The 19,953-nt window shown below is 30.6% G+C and overlaps 2 protein-coding genes and 1 long non-coding RNA gene across 6 annotated transcripts; 2 read left to right on the forward strand and 1 right to left on the reverse strand.

Annotated features, from left to right (window-relative positions):
• Positions 1–4,598: 4,598 nt before the first annotated feature.
• Positions 4,599–7,743, forward strand: LOC124831056 (plant intracellular Ras-group-related LRR protein 6-like). The gene is made up of 3 exons (XM_047304943.2): positions 4,599–4,841; positions 5,287–5,456; positions 6,779–7,743. Exons 1-3 carry the CDS (start codon positions 4,650–4,652, stop codon positions 7,455–7,457), a joined length of 1,041 nt encoding a protein of 346 aa, XP_047160899.1. The 5' UTR covers positions 4,599–4,649; the 3' UTR covers positions 7,458–7,743.
• Positions 7,744–8,745: 1,002 nt separating this feature from the next.
• On the forward strand, positions 8,746–11,406 carry LOC148203248 (uncharacterized). 4 transcript variants are annotated; one of them, XR_015784520.1, is made up of 4 exons: positions 8,746–10,203; positions 10,287–10,358; positions 10,654–11,008; positions 11,104–11,406. It is a non-coding gene; the product is annotated as an uncharacterized LOC148203248 (long non-coding RNA). The 4 variants fall into 4 exon arrangements; XR_015784521.1 differs by having other exon boundaries at positions 8,746–9,841; XR_015784519.1 differs by having other exon boundaries at positions 8,746–9,437; positions 9,578–10,358.
• Positions 11,407–16,643: 5,237 nt separating this feature from the next.
• LOC148203249 (uncharacterized) lies at positions 16,644–17,451 on the reverse strand. Its single transcript, XM_088106306.1, has one exon. The coding sequence runs from the start codon at positions 17,346–17,348 to the stop codon at positions 16,815–16,817; it is 534 nt and encodes a 177-aa protein (XP_087962432.1). The 5' UTR covers positions 17,349–17,451; the 3' UTR covers positions 16,644–16,814.
• Between the last annotated feature and the right edge of the window lie 2,502 nt (positions 17,452–19,953).

The following is a 19,953-nucleotide window of genomic DNA, read 5'->3' on the forward strand; positions in this document are numbered from 1 at the left end:
TATATATATTTGTTTCTTTTCTTCTATTATTTTTTTATTCCATTTTTTCAACTCTGTATATTCCATGATTGAATTATTTTTCTCCCCTTTCAACTATTAGTTTAAATCGTACGAATTATATTATATCTAATTCAAAATTAAAGTACATAAGTAAAAATAGTATGTTTACATCAACGTTTAAAACCCATGCATGTTGCCATGTTTACGTTAAATATTATATATATATATATATATATATATATATATATATATATATATATATATATATATATATATATATATATATATATATTTATATTTATAACATGATCACATATATAAAAAATAGTTAATTAGTGATTTTTAATATTACCGATGCAACCTTTATTATATTAATGATTTTTAATTTTTTTTCATTATTTCTCAATATAGACCATAACCATTCATAGTATTTAATAATTAAATAAGGAAAAAATTAACGTTATATAAATATAGCGTGTTTTGGACACGCACATTAACCATGTTATTTTGATGGAAAAAATTCACATTAAATAGAAGGTAGTATTTACAACTTTGAGATGAAGAATAACTGTAAACTAATTTGATGTTGGTTAGAAACGGTTAAGAGACTTTGATATTCTAAAATATCAACCCAATATTTTTAGTGAAACATTAATTTAGTTACAACTTGTCACGTTTAAAAAGATACAAATAACTATTTTCTTACCTAAAAGATGAAAGTGTTGAAATTTTTATTTTTTTCAAATACCTAAAATTAATTTTAAAACATTTACATTGAGAAAATTTTCTTCCTTTTGCAAATATATTTTACTCTAATATTTCCTAACTCTATACCATTAGGTCAGAAAAAGTCGTTTAAATGAGCTTTAAGGAGGTGCAAAAAAAAAAAAAGGTCATCACTTAGCATTTAATAGTATTTCCAAACAAAAATTTAGATCTAACACTTTCTTTAAGAAGAGTTGAATTTTCTTCTTTTTCTAACGTTGGGTTTTTACACGCTACCGTTGAATAATATGTAGGTATCACCCTAAAGCTTCAACTTGATCATTTTGTTAAGATAAAATCAACTTTTGAATAAAAGTTAGACAAAAAGAATTCTTATGAGACCGCTAAGTTTATGATCATAATTAAACTCATTAAATCTTATAACTCTTATATTTATACCGAAACCAATATTTATCCGGAATTTAACATTTTCTAAGCTCACGATGCCTTACATAATATAAACATGCATGTTCTTCTTAAAGTAAACGAAAGAAACATGATAAAATAATTTTTTTTTTGAATTATTTTAAAATTTCCAATCTAAATACTTAACTTAAAACCATATTATTAGAGAGTGAATTTTAATTCTATTAGATATTTCATATCATTTACAAATTTACACTATATTATAGATAAAGTTGAATTAAATTTAAAGTTTATTATTTTAACATGGTATCTAGTTAAGATTAATTGTTTTCATGATGAATTAACTTTTAGTTGTTGTTCCTATATGGTCGGTCATCTGACTTGTCTTAGCAATCTCTTTCTACATCTGTAACTTTTACTATAATTGGATAATTGTGATTGAGTGAAACAACTAAAGAATAATAAATAAAATTGTGTTGGAAATCTCGTATCATTTAGAAATAAAATAAAATTACAATAGGTAAATGAATACAAACCTAACTTACAAACAAATTTTATAAAATTGAGTCAAACTTAAAATACATTTCTTAACCAATTATATTGAACTTTACAAAATAAATTTCTATTAAGATAAAAATTACAATTTATATACTATAATACTATTTTTTTTTAAATTATTTAAAATCAAACTTAATTTGACAAAATGAAGTAGTAAGATATCATCATTTCATATAATATATATTAATATATTCCATGTAATTTCGAAGACACATGTTACTTGTACGAAACGAAAACATCACTATCTTCGTAACATGATATATATTTTGGAATGTTATGCATGAGTTGTAGCACATTTATCTTGGAGTGGCTGACCTTGCAACTAAATTCAATGATAATCTTAATTTGATGTATGAAATTACCAACTAGGTTTGATTTGGTCTAATAACAATATAAATGGAACATAAAAACAATTCAAATAATTATAAGAGTTGAAAAAATTATACAAAGTTAAGTGACTTATGGTGTGTGCATCAAAATGTCTATGATGTTGTGCTGAGAATGAATGAATATAATGAAATTAATGCATTATTATTTGTGTAAACTCAACAAAAAATCACAAGAAGTCCAAGATTCGCGGCACGAAGACAGATAACAAGAACCTTTTTCAACTTTATATATAATATTTTTAGTTATATATAATCAGAATTCCCACCTTTAGTCTACAAAAATTAGTTTTTTTTATTAACAGTAAATCCATACGGAAGGAATAAGTATTATTTTAAAAATTAAATAAATTGAAAATAAAAAAAGGAAAAAGGTTGAATAATAATAATAAGGACAAAAGTAATGGATATATATTTTACCTACCTAACAGTATAATATATTATATTTAAAAATTATAATGTATTAATTAAATTTTAATTCATCAAAATAAAATAATATAGTAAAAAAAGTTAATAGAGATATTTCAGTGATTTCTTTTTATGTAAGTATTCATGCAAAATAATCAATTTTGAAGTTAGACATTTATTAATTTTTATGTAACAAGTTGTGTATAATTAATTAAGAAATATAAATGATAAATTCAATTTGTAAGTCAATCCTTATAAAATGATACATCTATAGTTGTATACTTTCTTTTTTTTGCTATTGCCAAGTATGTTTATATAACAAATACAAATAATCAATTTATTTTTATTGAATAAGTTTAAAAGAATTATTTCTTATTTTTATGGGTACGCAGACATTGTTTATTGTTATTTTTCAAACGATACCTTTCTTAATTACACACAGGTCTACTTGTTTTTTAGACCACTGCAACCCCTGTTCAAAGGTAATTTTATATGGTGTGCCAAGTCAAGTATAAAAAAAATCCATGTAATTAGTGATACTTTTATTTAATTTTATAAACAATTGAAGTTGTAGAATTATATATTTTATAACTTACATGCTTTGTGATGAATAATTTCAAATCATTTAATTCCATAAAGCATTTAGGATAAATTGTATATGTGTAGTTATTTTTCATTTAAACTTTTTACATGCTTATTTGAATTCAACGGAATAAATTTTTAAGTTTATTTTGATGAAAAAATGATCGAATCACGCTAACTCAACCTAATTAAAATTTGATATGATGTTTAAAGGTTGAATAAATTAATTCAAATATTATTTTACTTTCTTACAACAAGATTCATTCAACCATGTCTCTATCTTCTTGAACAAATATTTATCTTTCATAAATATATTAGGCTAATCCAAAAAAGGTAGTAAAAATAAAACAATACCAGTCATTAATAAAAAAAATAGCATTGATATTTCAACGGATCTTCGATTTATTATTCATATATACAAAAATATCAAAAATAATTTTGTCATCAATTATTAAAATTATTTTCTTTACTTTCTAAAATAAGATAGTCACTTCATAAAACAACCTAATTAGAAAAACTACCACCAATTAATGTGCGTGATAGACTAAACTATCCTCGATAAATTGTGAATTCAGAATCTTAAATTATAGCAATGTAAGGAAATAGATTGTAATAATATTGTTAAAATATTTTTTTTTATAAATATATTATATGCGACAACACTTGTTAATTATTGGAATTGAGAACCTCGCGTGAAACATTCATGTGGTATTTAGCAAATAATTATAATCAATATATTGATCAGCTGCAAAAAAATAAAATAAAATTACATATAAATAAACAAAATCAAGTTTGTGAACATAGTAGTAAAGGATTCAACCTCCTTCAAGGAAAGTCCGAGATTTAAATGTTGTTAAAGAAAAAAAAAACATGTTGTTTAATAAAGATATTTCACACCAATAAGTTTTTATTTAATTTTACAACTAATTTGCAAAAGAGATATGCTTGAATTTTTTATGTGGTCCCATGTTCTTTTAATTTGAAATTAATTGCTATTTTGAAGGAGAGTTTTATTTCTATTAACCTTATTAATATTTTAGTCATCAATCTATTTCCCAGTATAAATATTCATTTTATAGAACTAAACTTCGTAATAAATAATGATTAAATATATAAATCAGGTTAGAGACTTACAGTTCAGCAAACTAATTGAGGAATATCAGAAGAAGGGTGACGTTTAGAGAAAAAAAATGAATGAACTATATTATAAGATGATAGAGAAACAAGTGGTATAGAATGTTTGATATATTAAAATCAATATCTGTATAAATATATGATGATTTTTTTATTGTAATTAAATAAATATTTGGAATAATTAAGAAGATTAAAATATGTGAATCTAAAATGGAAAAAAAGAGATGGTGGTAAATTAAATGGTAATGAAGTTGAGAACGTGGGTTTGTTAGCAAGATTTGACCCTACGGCTCTTGTACTTCCATTCCACGTCACTCTTCAATCAACGTCTCATCCTATTCCGTACGTCTTTTCCTTCTTAATCTCATCAATCTTCCATTTCATTTCAGCTTTCTCTATATATAATAACCCTCTTCTCTCTCAACCTTTCCAATCTCTTCAAACTCAGCCATGAACATGTACCATCTGCAACAGCTTCATAATCATCAACCTGTGACGAGGAAGAGGGAGAGAAACAAAGGCTTGGAGAAAGAGAGGCTTCAGGTCATGGATTTGAGTGGCATGTCTTTGGACTCTCTTCCAAAACCTTCTCTTGATTTGGCCACCATTTCCAAGTTGGACTTATCTAACAACAATCTCCAGGTATACCTTTTCATACCTTCCAACTAATATTTCTTCTGAAATCCAAACAGTTTGCAAAATATGATGTTCTGTCTGTTCATAAGGTGTATAATTTTCCTCAGAGACTCGTTTCTGATTAATTTTAGTTCACACACAGAAATAATTGTATGATAATTGATATAATATTATTATATCAATCAACTTGCACTGAAAAGAAAGAAGATAACTAAGTGAGTTCAAAAACATGGATAAGTGCATGTGCATCCAAATATATATATATATATATATATATATATATATATATATATATATATATATATATAACTCACTTATCTTCTGTCTTTTTCCTTTTTCCTTTTTCCTTATCATAAAAATGAGTTTTGAAGGGCATAATGAACATTAATGGCTGGTTCAGTACAGAATAAAGAAGGAGAAATGAAATCGTGTTCTTTTTTTGTTGTAACAGGAGATTCCTGAATCCTTAACTGCGAGACTGCTAAACATGGAGGTGTTGGATGTTCGGTCCAACCAGCTTAAGTCTCTTCCTAATTCCATTGGTTGTCTCTCTAAGCTTAAGGTTTTAAATGTCTCTGGCAACTTCATCGAATTCCTCCCCAAAACCATTGAGAATTGCAGGTTAGTTTTTTTTCTTCTTTTTTTTTTTTACCACTTCTCTTTCCACTATATATTTATGTTGTAATTAAATCGTCTAGTTCTGGGAAATCTCCATATATATGGATATGAAGTTTTCTATTTAGCTAAAACTAAATCTGTTAAAGTATCTCATTAATTATGTGTATCTGCTCCATTTAAATCACTTGTCCCATACTAAATTAAGGAATTTTTTCATTGAAAGAGTAAATCAAATTGTGGTGGAAATGGTAGAATTAATACACTTTTATTTGTCAACCTTATGTGAAAGAGAAATTATAGTTTCACACTCCTACGTATTTTTTAGGAATTTGGAGATATAAGACAAGGGAAGAGTCAATTCAGATTGAAAATTATGAAATTTTACATAAATAAATAAAAAAGAATAACTTAGAAATTATTTAGAAATATTTTATAAAACGACATTTTTTACCTGAATTATAAATATACAATAGTTTCTTCCTCTGGTCTGCATTATCATGGCAAAAAAAAATTGTGGACAAAACGTTTCCGTTGTCTATTTTTCTTTCGGCGGCATCAAATCCTGTGTACGAAAGTCTGCAAAAACCTTCACCATGTTCATATTGGAAAGCTTAATAATAGATTTTTGTAAGTATTGAATTTTCTGTAAAGCAAATTATGTAACTGATGATAGCAACCCATATACTTTTCTTTTGAAGAAAAATGAGTTAAACAATTTGGAAAACTGAGTTGCCGTCACAAATCAGGGATTACAATTTGAAAAAACAGACACTTCATTTTTTTATATATGATTCTCCGTGATTGTTGTTATGTACATCAAAATCAAAGTAGGTGCACTTGAAATTAATACAAATTTGAAATATGGCTCTACGTTAATTTGATTGAAACTGATTGAGGCAAGGAATCAATTAATTTATAAATGTTGTGTTTGAATATATGACTACACTCTTGGCCAATTATAATTGATGATCAACCTTGACCTTCTGCACTGTCAAACCAATAAATAATAAATCTATAATATTCCAAGTCAAACGTGGACTATGTTTAACCACAACAACAATCTCCATTTAATTATTCTAATCCTTCAATCATTTTCCATCCTAATTCAACATGCCATGCATTATTAAGCTTTTCTAGTTTACATCACAAATTCAATATTGTAATTCCTTGCAAATCAAAATTATCACTTGATCAGAAGAGTGCAAGAAAGAAAATAACATTAATTATTGAAGAATTGAAAAGGAGGGAAATCATACATGATTCTGCACGATCTTTCATTAATCTTCAACTAGTTCATATTATCATTGTTCATGGTGGTTCATCAGAGCATTGGAAGAACTGAATGCGAACTTCAACAAGCTGAGCAAGTTACCAGACACAATAGGGTTTGAGCTGATAAACCTGAAGAAGCTCTCGGTGAACTCGAACAAGCTGGTTTTTCTTCCTAGCTCGACCTCACACCTAACATCATTGAAGGTTCTGGATGCACGGTTGAACTGCCTAAGGGCACTTCCGGAGGACCTCGAGAACCTCATCAACCTCGAGACACTGAATGTGAGCCAGAACTTCCAGTACTTGGAAACCCTCCCTTATTCCATAGGGCTCCTCTTGTCCCTGGTTGAACTTGATGTCAGCTACAACAACATCAAGACCTTGCCTGAATCCATTGGGTGCCTCAAGAACCTGAAGAAGCTAAGTGTTGAAGGGAACCCTCTGGTTTGTCCGTCGGTGGAGGTGGTGGAGCAGGGCCTGCACGTGGTGATGGAGTTCATGCAGCATAAGATGAACTCGAGTGATCAACGCCCGGCGAAGAAAAGGTGGTGGATGATGAAGATGGTGAAGTGTGGAACCTTCGGTAAGCAAGTGAGAGGTGGGAAACGACCAGAACATGAAGGTTACAACATGCTTAAGCACCAGAAGATCAATGGTCTTGCTTCGCCAGGCTTCATGGGAATGCTTTCACCTCTTCGCTTCTTCTCGTCACCCCGCCATTCCTTCGGCTGAAGATACTTTTGTAATTAATCACTGTCATTTGGAGAGGAATTAATTACTTCATGAACTAAGATCTCCTGTGTTCATAATCTTACACTAATTTTCATGTGCTTCTTTTTTTTATGATAGTTACCATTTCTCTTTTGTTGTTGAATAGTTTGGTTCTGTGTTCTGAATTCGAAGGATCAAAGGTTTGACAGTTATGAACAGGAGAAATTGTGACTTAGGTTGTACTTAAGTGTATAAAATAATAGGTTCATGGTATCATATTGAGTACAAAATGGAGGGTTTGTCTGTTTGTGAAGCTTTCAAAATCAAGTTTGCTCTCGAGATAATATACGAACTCGTTCCGGAATGGTTATGCCGCATTATTGATTGAACCTTCATTAATTTTGTTTTGTTGGCAAGAGTTTCATTATCTCATTTCAATTTTTTTAATTTCCAAAGTAAAAATTATTCTTCTACTTCTACTTGTTATTTCTTTCTTTTGGTTTCAATTGTTGATATAAACTTAAATTTGGGAAGTTTATTAGTAATTTTGTTTGAGTTTTATTTTAGTTGTTTTTTGTTGCCGTTTTCAATTTCAGTTGTCACAGTTTTTGTTTTCGTTCTATTTTTATTAAGCTCGATTAATATTATTTTGTACTCAAGTCTATTATAATTTGTAGTTATTTAAAGGCCGATTTCATTAATGGAAATACACAGTAAATTACACATAATAATTGCATACTGAGAGGTGTGTGTCGTATATTTAACAAATTAGTATCAGAGTTATTGTGTCTTGTGTAAAAAGAGTGTCAAAGTGAGAAAGAGAGAAAAACTTGCTTAAGTGTTTGATGAAGAGAAAAAGAGATCATTAATCATGTAAGCGATAAGTCCTTCTCGCAGTTAATGGAAAAACCAATTATGGTGATTAATCTGCTTTCGAAGACAAAATTGATTTAACTGATTTTCGAAAATCAGATTAAAAAAATTATTTAATCGATTTTTAAAATCTAGTTAATAACTTGAGTAACTTTTGAAAATCGATTAATATTTTAACAATTTTTAAAATACATAAAACTTTTAATTGACTCTCGAAAATTAATTGATTTTTTAATCGGAAAACCAAATTAAAATTTTGGAGATGCATTCACTACAAAAATATTTAATTTTAGAAGAGGTTATTTTGCGGGGGATTTAAAAACCCCGAATATTTTCGGCGGTTATTTAATGAAACCGCCGGTAGTCTCTTAAAATTATTATTACCTCCTCTCCCGCACCTTATTTCCTTTTAATTCCCTAAATGTGTCCTAATTTTCTCCCTCCTTTCCCGCTGCCTTCATTAAAATTTTCCCCAAACCCCGTCCCCGCACCACAATCTTCCCTGCTTCGTGTTCGTGGAGCATCTCTTCCAGCTGCATTCATCAAATTTTCCCCCAAACCCTTTCCCCGCACCACAATCTTCCCCTGCTTCGTGTTCGTGGAGTGTCTTCCCCTGCTTGGGTTGAGCGTCGAGGTTGAGGTGGCAAGGTCGAGGCGGCGAGGTCGAGGCAGCGAAGTCGAGACGGCAAGGTGGAGGCGGTGGCGTCGAGGACTCTGCTGAAGGCAATTTTTATCAAACTGAAGGCGGAGATGGCAGATTGTTTCGTCGTGGCTAAGGAGAAATGTGCTAGCTTCCCAAGGAGAATTGGTTCCCTTTAGGGCTGCGAGGATTAGGGTTGCGAAAGGGGTTTTGAGTTCCAAGGGTGTTGGGAAGCTGATTGGTTGGGGATTGGTGCTTGTGAGTGGGAGGAACATGTGGTTGATGAATCAAATGGGTCTGATTGGTGGTGATTTGGGAAAAAAATGTTTCTATCAGAGCATTCTAGCAAGGTTCATCAACAGATACCAATATACGGTGAAGTTGAGAAACGATATATTCATGATCCACTACTTTCTCAGTTAAACAATAGGGTTTGGGTGAAGCTAGCCAAGATTTCCATGATATAGATTACTGCAAGAAAATATTTGGTATGGGAAATGTATTTAACCCTGAAATTGACGTTGTTTTAAATTGCAAATAGATGATTGAACTTAGTTTGATAGTTGTTTAAACTGTTAGATATATTGAGTTATTTTTGATCAATTTACAACTTCTGTTATTGATTTAGTTGGTTAATGTTGACAAAAACACTGCTGAAAAACAATGAGTATTCGAACTATGAAGATCAAAACCAAGCTGAACTAGGAAAGGAAAATCAGAGACTTACATTCTGCATTTAATTCCTAACATACACAAAGTACAAGAGGACTGTGGCGGCATTCTACAATCTCATCGCTCATTCATTACCCCTTCTCATAAAAGCTGCTAATATTATATGGGCTCAAGACAGGAGACAAGCAGAATATACACAACATGGAGCTTTAAGAGTCAGGTTGCTCTGATTTCACTCTTGCACCTGATGATGATGCACCACTTCCATTCTGAAGATGAGTAAATAATAAGTTTCAAAAGTTCAAGACAGTAGATTGATATTTTCTAATTTGGCTGACATTCACACACCATGCTTTCGATTGAGAAATAGTACTGACAAAATTGTTCTGTGCATCGGCTCCTTAAAAGCTTCACACACAATCATTGTTTTCGTTGCAGCATCCATCAACAGGACTTGGTCAACACTTCCTTTCTTGTTTTGTAGCTGAATCCTACCATTAAGTAAAACTCATGAGATTTCAAGAAGCAGGAATGAATAACAAAAATCAATTGCTTACTTTTATTGAGAGAATTGAAGTAAAAGTAGGTGTAAATTATGAGGAACCAAGTAGATTGCAAGAAGGATGGTAATATTTATTAATTTGCTTATTGTCTTATATATGCAGATTGAAGCTTTGACAGCAGAAAATCAATGACTAAATGGAAAGCTGGAAAATGCTCTGGGCAAAATAGAAGTGGTATGTTACAACGTTATTATCGTAGGCTCCCTTCATCTTGACTTAAAATTATGCACCAAAAAGTATTGCTATTTGATACTTAAATTTGCTAAAAGTCTTACTGTTTCAGAATTTTGTAGTTTCATTTAGGTAAAGATGAGTAAAGGGTTAGGGAGAATGTTGTTTTTGTATTTGGTTGGAAGGTAGAAAGCAAGCATGGAAGCTAATGAAAAAGTATAGTTGGCATGATTTATATACTTATTTGTAAATATTTTAGTTCTTTGTTCTATTATTTTTTTACTTTTAATAATTTCAGGGTTCCGGCCACACACCTCCACAGTTGAAACCTGATGAATGTTTTGACATGATGGATATCTAAGATGGCTTTGCTGGAAATTAAAATTCAAGGTCCGAATTTTTACTAATGTAATTGTTATTTTGACTATAAGAAATTTATATTTGATATTATAATATTATGATTTTTTGGATGATAATATAATATTATGGTTATTGTCTAAACATATTTGATTGTTAAGTATTATAGTCCTCGATTTCAAAAGAAAACTAATTCCAGTGTTGCTTCCCATCAATAATTGGATGAGGGAATGATCCTTCGAGTGAAACTTTGAATGCCGAAACAAATAACCAGAAGTTGGAGCTTTCGGTGCAAGGTTTGATTTTTCACTAGGCATTTGTTTTCTTGATTACGTACAATGTTTTAGGGTACTAAATTTTGATGCTTAATATTTGTTTATATTGTTTTAAGGTTACCTACAAGGATACTAGTGGGTCATCAAAGGAGAAAAAGAGATAATGTCAATCGTAATAAAAGGGCTCACTCAACTACTCTGCTGGATTTTACACTTTAGAGTATTTTAATGGGAATTTTTAAGTAATTATGTGAGGTTGTTATTGTATCATAGGTTTTAAAGAGGACTTTATTAGTTTATATGTTAGTTTATTAGAAGGTGTAATTAGGTATAAATGTAAATCATTATTTGAACAATTTGTTGTATTAAAACATGTTTACTATTTATTTTATAATATTCAATTTTAATTTTTCAAATTATTTGATTGATATATTAAAGAGTTTTTATCAAAATTAGAAATAATAGAAAAAAAATCTGAATTGCATATTCCCGGTTTTAGGAAAATCCCGACTAATACCGGCAGTTTTCACAGAACCCCCGCTAATACCGGCGGTTTTCATAGAACCCCCGCTAATACCGGCGGTTTGCACAAAACCCCCGCTAATACCGGCGGTTTTAAAAAAACCGCCGGAAATTACTTAGCGACACAGCTTTTCCCAACGGTTTTTCTAACCGCGGGTAACGTATTTTCCGGGGGTTAAAACCGCCGGAAACGAAAAAAATAACCCCTGGTAAAATTGTAAATTTTTGTAGTGATTGACTATCCATGTAAGCCCTGAACTTCTGAATGTCTTCTGTGTTGGATTTTGATGCAGGCGCTTCATATTTTCCTCTTAATTAAACTTTATGCACTTATGCGAGGGTACTTCTTTTATCTGTTGTACTGTTTTGTTTTAGCAGAATTTTATTACAATCCACTGCACTGTATTTTTGAGACTTTATCTGCACCCGCTGAAGATGGTGAAAATGGAGACAAAAAGCAAAACGCATAAATTTCCTAAGGCTTAATATCAATTTTTGTCTTTAGTTTTGTTAAGTGTTTCAAAATTATCCTACTTTTTTTAGATGTTTATAGTTGTTTTATATTTTGTAAAAACGGTTCAAATAATTCTTTTTGCTTACGACGTTAAAAACGTTAATAATGTAATTGTCACCTTAGCGTAATTATTACCCTAGCGAAAAGTGAATGAGTTGTCCGTGATTGCGTGGCAAGTTCAGGTCAATTGACTTGACAAAATATGTGGAAATGTTAAAAGTTGAAGTGATGGAGTAAAAGGAAAGGGTTAAGGTTCATACAAAGCGCCACCATATGGCGACCATGCCGCCATTAGTGCCACCACAAGTTCATCTTCTCGCGCAATCAAACCTCCATAGCCACCACGCCATCAACCTCCTTGCGTGAACATCATATCGTCTTCGTTCCGAATTGTAGAACCACCACCCACTTTTACTATGCACCTTCAAAATTCATGACGACTTGCACAAAATCAGAAATGCATCAAACCCTAAATCGTGTTTCGCCTCCACCGTAACCATGCTCGTTCAATTGTGACGGTGCTTGCAGAAAAATCCCAAACCGTGATTCACCCCTTCGAACCCTAATTGTGAGTTCCTTCTCCCTAGATTCAAAACCAGCATAGAAATCAAAAAAGCCCAAAAAACTAAATCGCCTAATTCGAACCTCCACGGCCAACATTCGAAAGCACTAACCTAAATCGCGCCGCAACGGCAAGTTCATCTCCTTCATCACCTTTGCGCCGCAAGCAATTCTCCTCCATCTTCGTCTTCTCCACGAACTTGAAGAACCCATATCGCGTTCTTGCGAACCACCATGTCCAATAAACATCTCCTTCTTCGCAGCATTATCTTCTTCATCGCAAAAGAAACGCGAACATTATCTCCATTAATCTCCGGACCTACAAACAGAGAAGGAACCACAACATAGAAATCTCCTTTAATCACACCACCGCGAGCTTCTTCATGCAATGGAAGAACCAGTCGTTGTCACATATGAGGGTTGAAAATCCTAGTTCAAGAAGGAGAGAACATATCTCGTGCTGCAAACACCATTATGCAATTGTGCGAATCTCTGATTTGGAAAGGAAGAGGACTACCACGTGGCAGTTTCTCATTGGCTGAGCTTGTTCACGCAATCACTAATTGGACAACTCATTCGTATTTTGCTAGGGTGACAATTATAAGTTAGTGTTTTAAACTCCATAAGCAAAAAAAATCTACTTGAATTGCTTTTACAAAATATGGAACAACATCGGAAAAAAAAAATAATATCACTTTAAACACACCTAACAAAATATAGACTAAAATTGGTATTAAATCATTTCCTAACAAATAAATACCAAACAATATTCATTTTTCTCGTTATTTACTATACTATACTTAAAGTTAGTACATAAAAAATTAATTATTATTAATATTATTATTATAATTCATTACAATTTTTAATATTGGTATTATTAATTGTACTTTTTATAATCTATTATTTTAATATAAAAATTCAATATTAGAATAATATTTATCTTTTATTAATTTGTTTAAAATGATAAACACTCATGATTAATTTTTTTTATATCATCATACTCTTTATTAAAATATTATAATTATAACACTTAAATATAATTATATAAACAACTTATTTATTTAAACATACTAATAATTATATTATCTTTCATAATATAAATTAAAATCATTGGTGTTGTTATTAGTAACAAATAATTCCTATTCCATGAATTTATGATAAAAAATTTATTTAATATAATATTTAACTAAAAGGTCTAATTCTAAATTTTAATTATATAATTACATATCCCTAATATATTATTATGGTAATTTTATAATTTAATACAAATTTCATATTAAAATGTTATTTTTTAATCTTAATATTAATTTCAGATGCCAATATCTCTCAATATATTTTTCTTCGTCTATATCTACGATGTTTCTATTCATAATTTTTAATATCAAATTTATGCTATATGTCTACGTTTTACTTGAACAGTCATTCATATATACTCATTTCACTTTAATATAAACATCACTAATAAATTATTATGTAAATTTTATAATATCTAAATATTATTGGTTAATCTCAATATTATCATTCTAAACAAAAAAGATAAACAAGTACATACATATTAATATCTGATTATTATAAATTTAATGTCCGATAACAATATCTACATATATTTTTATTTAAAAATATTAATCTCAAATTCATTTTTCTCTAACCTTTTTGAATAAGGATTACATTTCACATATTATTCAATATGTCTACATTTTATTTTAATAACGATTTATGTATATTTAATTTTAATATAATATATGACTCAAAAGTTTAATTGTAAATTTTAATCATATAACAATATTGTTTTACTACACATCACTAATTAATTGTGTCAATTTAAAATAAACAAATTAATATCTAAATATTATTTTTTAATCTTATTATTATATTATTATTATTCCTATTATTTTTATAATCTATTACTCTAACATAAAAATCAATATTAAAATAATAATATTTTTTAATTAATTTGTTATAAAAAAAACCTATAATTAATTATTTAGTTTTTTTCATATTATTCAACTCTTTATCTAAATATTATATTTATAATTATACATAATTATAACACTTAAATATAATAATATAAATAAATAATTTATTTAAATATATTAAATTTTTTAATACAAATTAAAACAAAAACAAAAAAAAAACAACTACTTGTATGCACACTAGTAAGCACTGAAACATAATGCCACCAAGATCCCTTAATTAGGATATTCGAGTACCATATATCAAGCATTAAAAAGCAAGAGTATACAACAGATCACACAGTCACTAGGTTTAGAAATGTAAAAAAAGAAAAATGAAAAAGAAGGTATCTATAGACAAACTACAAAACGCCAACAAGCCAAACTTAGGAACAATATAACATAACGCACTCAAAGAAAGAGATATATATCTCCGGGTGAAGAACAATTGGATTACTGATTGCGAGGAATCCTCATATCGGTAAAGTTGACATGGTTTATTGGCTATTAATATAACATTTATTTGTTATAATGAAATTGATTACAAACCTTACCGCTACAGGCTTGACTTTCACAGGTCATAATTAATTTGTAACCTAAATCTTCCTCCAAAAAGCTGAAAGACAGCATATACACGAATTTAATATTTGTTTCAATCACAACTTCTATCACAATAATCATGTTCTATATATTGAGAAGACATTACCCAGAAAACTCAGTAGTACCCCGGTTTGCCACTCCCTATGCTGGACCATGTGGGATGCAAGGTGGGGAGGAAGTTAGAGGAAAATTAGTTCCATAGCCAAGGGGAATCTGTCGTGTAACAAAATGCAACAAAGAGGATGGAGAAAGACAATGAGGGAAGAAAAGAGCAAACCTAATCAAGACCAAAAATCCTTTTGCGTGGTCATTTTTAAACTTTTGATTTCAGGGTTACTAATGAGATCTAAGGCTTGGTATGGGAACTAGGATTGAAGGCAAAAGTGGAGGCCAATAAGCCTTAGTGAGAAAGAACTTGGTCCCACTTGAGTTAAGCCTTTTGGTAATGAGGAAAGAACTGCAATAACTGATTGATTTGAATTTGACTTAGATCATATGAAAGTGAAACTAAAAAAAAATAATCTTGCACTCTTAGAATTCTATTGCAAGTTCTTTGGAATATCAACTGGGTATTAAAGAGGAGATTTTCACCTTCTATTAGCCAGATGATAATTATCAACAGCAGGGGTGAGCAATAATCAAGTAACTTTCTGCTGCTGCAAATATCCCAGGACATATATAAGAAAGAAAGATTATTATAAAAGGTATGGTCGAATAAACTTCTATATAAATATTCTAGATGAAGAAAAGAACAAAAGAATTAAAATAAGATTTTTCTTAGGTTAAATCATCTTGTGCATAAATTAATCTGTAAAAGATTTCTCATATTAGTTTCACTAAATGACGATTTCTAACATATTATAAACTACTTTTAGTTATTAGAGAAACTTATTTCATTTTCTTTTTCTTATTTTCTTCTCCTAAAAGTGTTTATTGAGAAGTTCATCTAAACAAGTCTAATGTTCAAAATACAACAAAGACAAAAATTGATGTTTGAAGTACCTGGATTCTAGCATAGTGTTACAGGAAAAGTAGTGAAGATTTACTTGGTACAAGAGAGGCCTATTGTGGGTTTGTAGCGGTCAACAACACAAGCCACTATTGTTCTAAGTAATTGAAGCAAGAAGAATGCAGGACATTCAATCACAAAACAGAGGGACACACACACCATATCAACAAGAGCAAGATCATCCCACAACAACTAAAAAGAAAAGTATAGATAAAGCTCACACACACAACACAATCAGCCAATCCATAATGGAATCGCTACTTCCATTTTCAATGTCAAGTTTTTTTTTCTCCTAGAATTGTCTGCAATCCCTAATCTAACCGCCTCATAGTAATAATGAAGAAAACATCCAAACACTAAATAGGGTGTTTAAGTGTATAAGAACGAGGCAGTTCACCAAACACGATTGCCCCTAAACAAACATGCCGCAATCCACAATTAACACTGACCACGATCCGAACAACACGCACAAATCACATTCAGAGAGCACGTCAAACAAACAAGAAAACTCAGCTGTGACACAATAATTTTACTCCAAAAAGTACATTCCATATAAATAACACCAAATCAGATCCAATTACCATATCCATGTAATTCCATCAACCCTAGAAACCGCGAAAACGAAACCTCATCAAAAGTGAAACTACAAATGACTTAAAGCGCACGAGTTCATCTGAGATAGGCGGGGATCTTAATGCGGATGAAGAGCATGCTCATAACGTAAGCGAGGACGACGGAGGAGACGCCGGCGGAGGCGTAGGAGACCTTGACGGACTTCGGGCGGTTGCGGTCGAGCGCGAGATCAAGGAGAATGATGCCGATGCCGCCGAGCACGAACATGAAGCCAGAGGAGAGGCCTTCGATGATGTACTGCCCGTTGACGCGGCCGGACATGAAGACGACGGGGCGCACAGAGCCGGTGTAGGGATCCTGCATGGAGCCGATGCCGGGAGGTTCCACAATGATGTCGTAAACGATGCCGGAGACGACCATGAAATAGGTGAGGAGGAGGAGGGCGAAGACGGCGTTGGGGGAGGGGAGGGTCAGGGAGGGGAGTTTGAGGCGGAGCCGCGGGGGGCGGAGGAAACTGAAGGGCAGCACCCGGAGGAGGTGGAAGATCGGATCCAGCGACGCGCCGGAGGAAGCGCCACCAGAGGCGGAGGAGGAGGGAGGCTGGGCCGCGGGCTCCGATTTGGCTCGCATTTTCCGGGTCGGGGCTTCTCGAGAGAAGAGCAGTGAGTTGGTTTTGTTATGTGTGAAAATGTAATGAAAGGGTGAGTGAGTCACACGGTGTGTGTGATTGGTTGGTTAGTTTCAAAATTAGAGTTGAAAGCACAGAAAACAAGATTTTAGAAGTTTACTTGGATTTTCCTTTTCATTTATTTCTTTATTTTAAATTATTTATAAAATATACAAACAAATCACCAATTTAGTTTCTCGAAATTAAGAAATATTAAAATATTTTATTTTAAAATTTATTATTTCGTTTAACTATCAAAATTATCGTTTAAATTATATTTTTTAATTTTAAATTCTAAATAAACTCATATTTGACTTAATATTTTATTAAAAAAAAGAAAAAAAACGAAATAACAAATTAAACATATAATAAAAATAAATCATAGTCCAAAAAAAATTATTACAATATGTTTTGCTAAAATTATTTTATACTTTGAATTTTATATCAGAAAAAAAATTGTCAATATATTAAAAAATTTATTATTAGTCAATCTTCTTACATCTAACAAAAGAATATTTTTAAGTTTTTAGAAGTTTTTCTTTAAAGTATTTAATATTAACTTTTTTACCCATATAAAATTTTCTAATAGTTTAAAGCGATTCATCATATTTAGTATTAGAATCTTTTCTATCATCAAATATATTAGTTCATTTAGAAGTTATTTTTAATTTTTTTTACAAAATAAGTGTTTTTGTATGTCATATGACTAATAACTGTTATTGAACTATTATGAGTTTAATCTAATTACTGTAATCTCTCCAAACTATTCACAATGGAAATGACATTCTCCAAATAAGGCATATCAGTCAAGGAGTCAAATTCCACGTGCAAACCATCATCTAGATTCTTAACTAGAGAATATTCATTCACAATACAAATATTATTATGATTAATCATCATAAGCTTAAACTACAACTAAGCAACATGTTGCACATAAAAAACTGAATCATAAGCTCTATCATAGGCTCATTATAAGTTTCACAATAGGCTTTATCATAGGTTCTATCATAAGTTGCACCAATTATTTTCTCCCCACACTAGTGCAAAATATAGATATTATAATAGGATATAACATTGGTTCTTGAAGAAACAATCTTGAAGAAACAATGTAATTTTTTATGTGATGACATTTTTGTAAATATTGGAAACGATATAACATCCATTGTTAGATGAACCAATGTAATATATTTTTTAATTTCTTAAAATATACCACAATAGTTATACTGGAGAACCAATGTAGTATTCCCTTTTTATTCAAACCAGGATGTTTGGTCTCCCATTTTCTCATTCTTAGTTTTTGTACTTTGAAAGTCTCTCTTCCTTCATTTCCATTGTGTGTTCATAGACCTTAATTTTCCTTCATTCTCTTCCAATTTTCATGCATTCAAAACTTTCATTCATGTTCCAAACTCTTGCATTCATAAACCTCCCTCTCATAATTGTTCGAGTGCCTCAACATTTAAGCAACAGTGGTTCGTGTTTGTTTTTGTTATCACTCCAATTGTGGTTCCCACTTGAGCTCTGGTGATGTATCATTGCAAATCCAGTGTCTCATGGTGGTTCGTCATTGCAAATTCAATGGTGCATTGTTGCAAATCTGGTGGCTCATTGTCACATATTTGGTGGCTTGTCATCGTAAATTTGATAGTCTCTGTTAAAGATCCATCGGTTGTCATTGCAAATCTAGTGGCCCATGTTGCAAATCTGGTGACTCTTAGAACAAATCCTAACTTTCACATATCCAGTGTTGTGAGCCCTAAACTCTATGCCTCCAATAACTCCCCCTGGTTTCATGCACTTTGCTACTATTAGAATCCCGCAACATAATGTTTGCTTGTGGACAAAAATCAAGAGGGAATTAAATTGGTTTCTTTAATAAAAAAAATTTCCTTTTAAAATTTTGACCTTTTTATAAATTGATTTTATAAATAAAATTGATTCTTTATAATTAACAATCATAAAGATAAAGATGGTAGGAAAAGAAGAAATTTACACAAGTTATTGGTTTAGATCAAAAGATCTTAACGTCTAATTGTTAATCTGTCTTAAAGAATGATTAATTAAACACTAAAAGTAACCAAAAAGTTACTATCACAAAGAATAAAGTTAAGGTTAGAAAGCACCTCTATTACAAAATTTTTATTAAGTACAAATATTTTGTTATCTCGTTTAGAATAATTTAAGAATTCCAATTTATCCTACGCTATTATTAATATGCCTCATGAATAATAAGATTCTATACATCACCAACAAAATATTTAAAAAAAAACCATATGTTTGTTGATGTTCAAAAAACTCATTGGAAACCAAATATAAGAAAATACATATTCTTCACAAATAACAGATCTTTCATATAATCCTTTCAAATAATAATTTGCTCCACTAAAAAAAACTATTTTATCTCCATCATTCAATTAAAAAAATTCTTTAACAAAAATTTCTCTGTCATTATGATGAAAAAATATATCAAATACAAATTTAGTTACAACAATAGAGCAATAGCATAATAAAATTGTCCCAACTTACAAAAACACATGGGAATACCAATAAAAGTAGAGTACATAAAGA

The sequence above is a fragment of the Vigna umbellata genome, chromosome 2, assembly GCF_029865625.1.
Source record: "Vigna umbellata cultivar VRB3 chromosome 2, Vumbellata_1.0, whole genome shotgun sequence".
Taxonomy (NCBI): Eukaryota; Viridiplantae; Streptophyta; class Magnoliopsida; order Fabales; family Fabaceae; genus Vigna; species Vigna umbellata.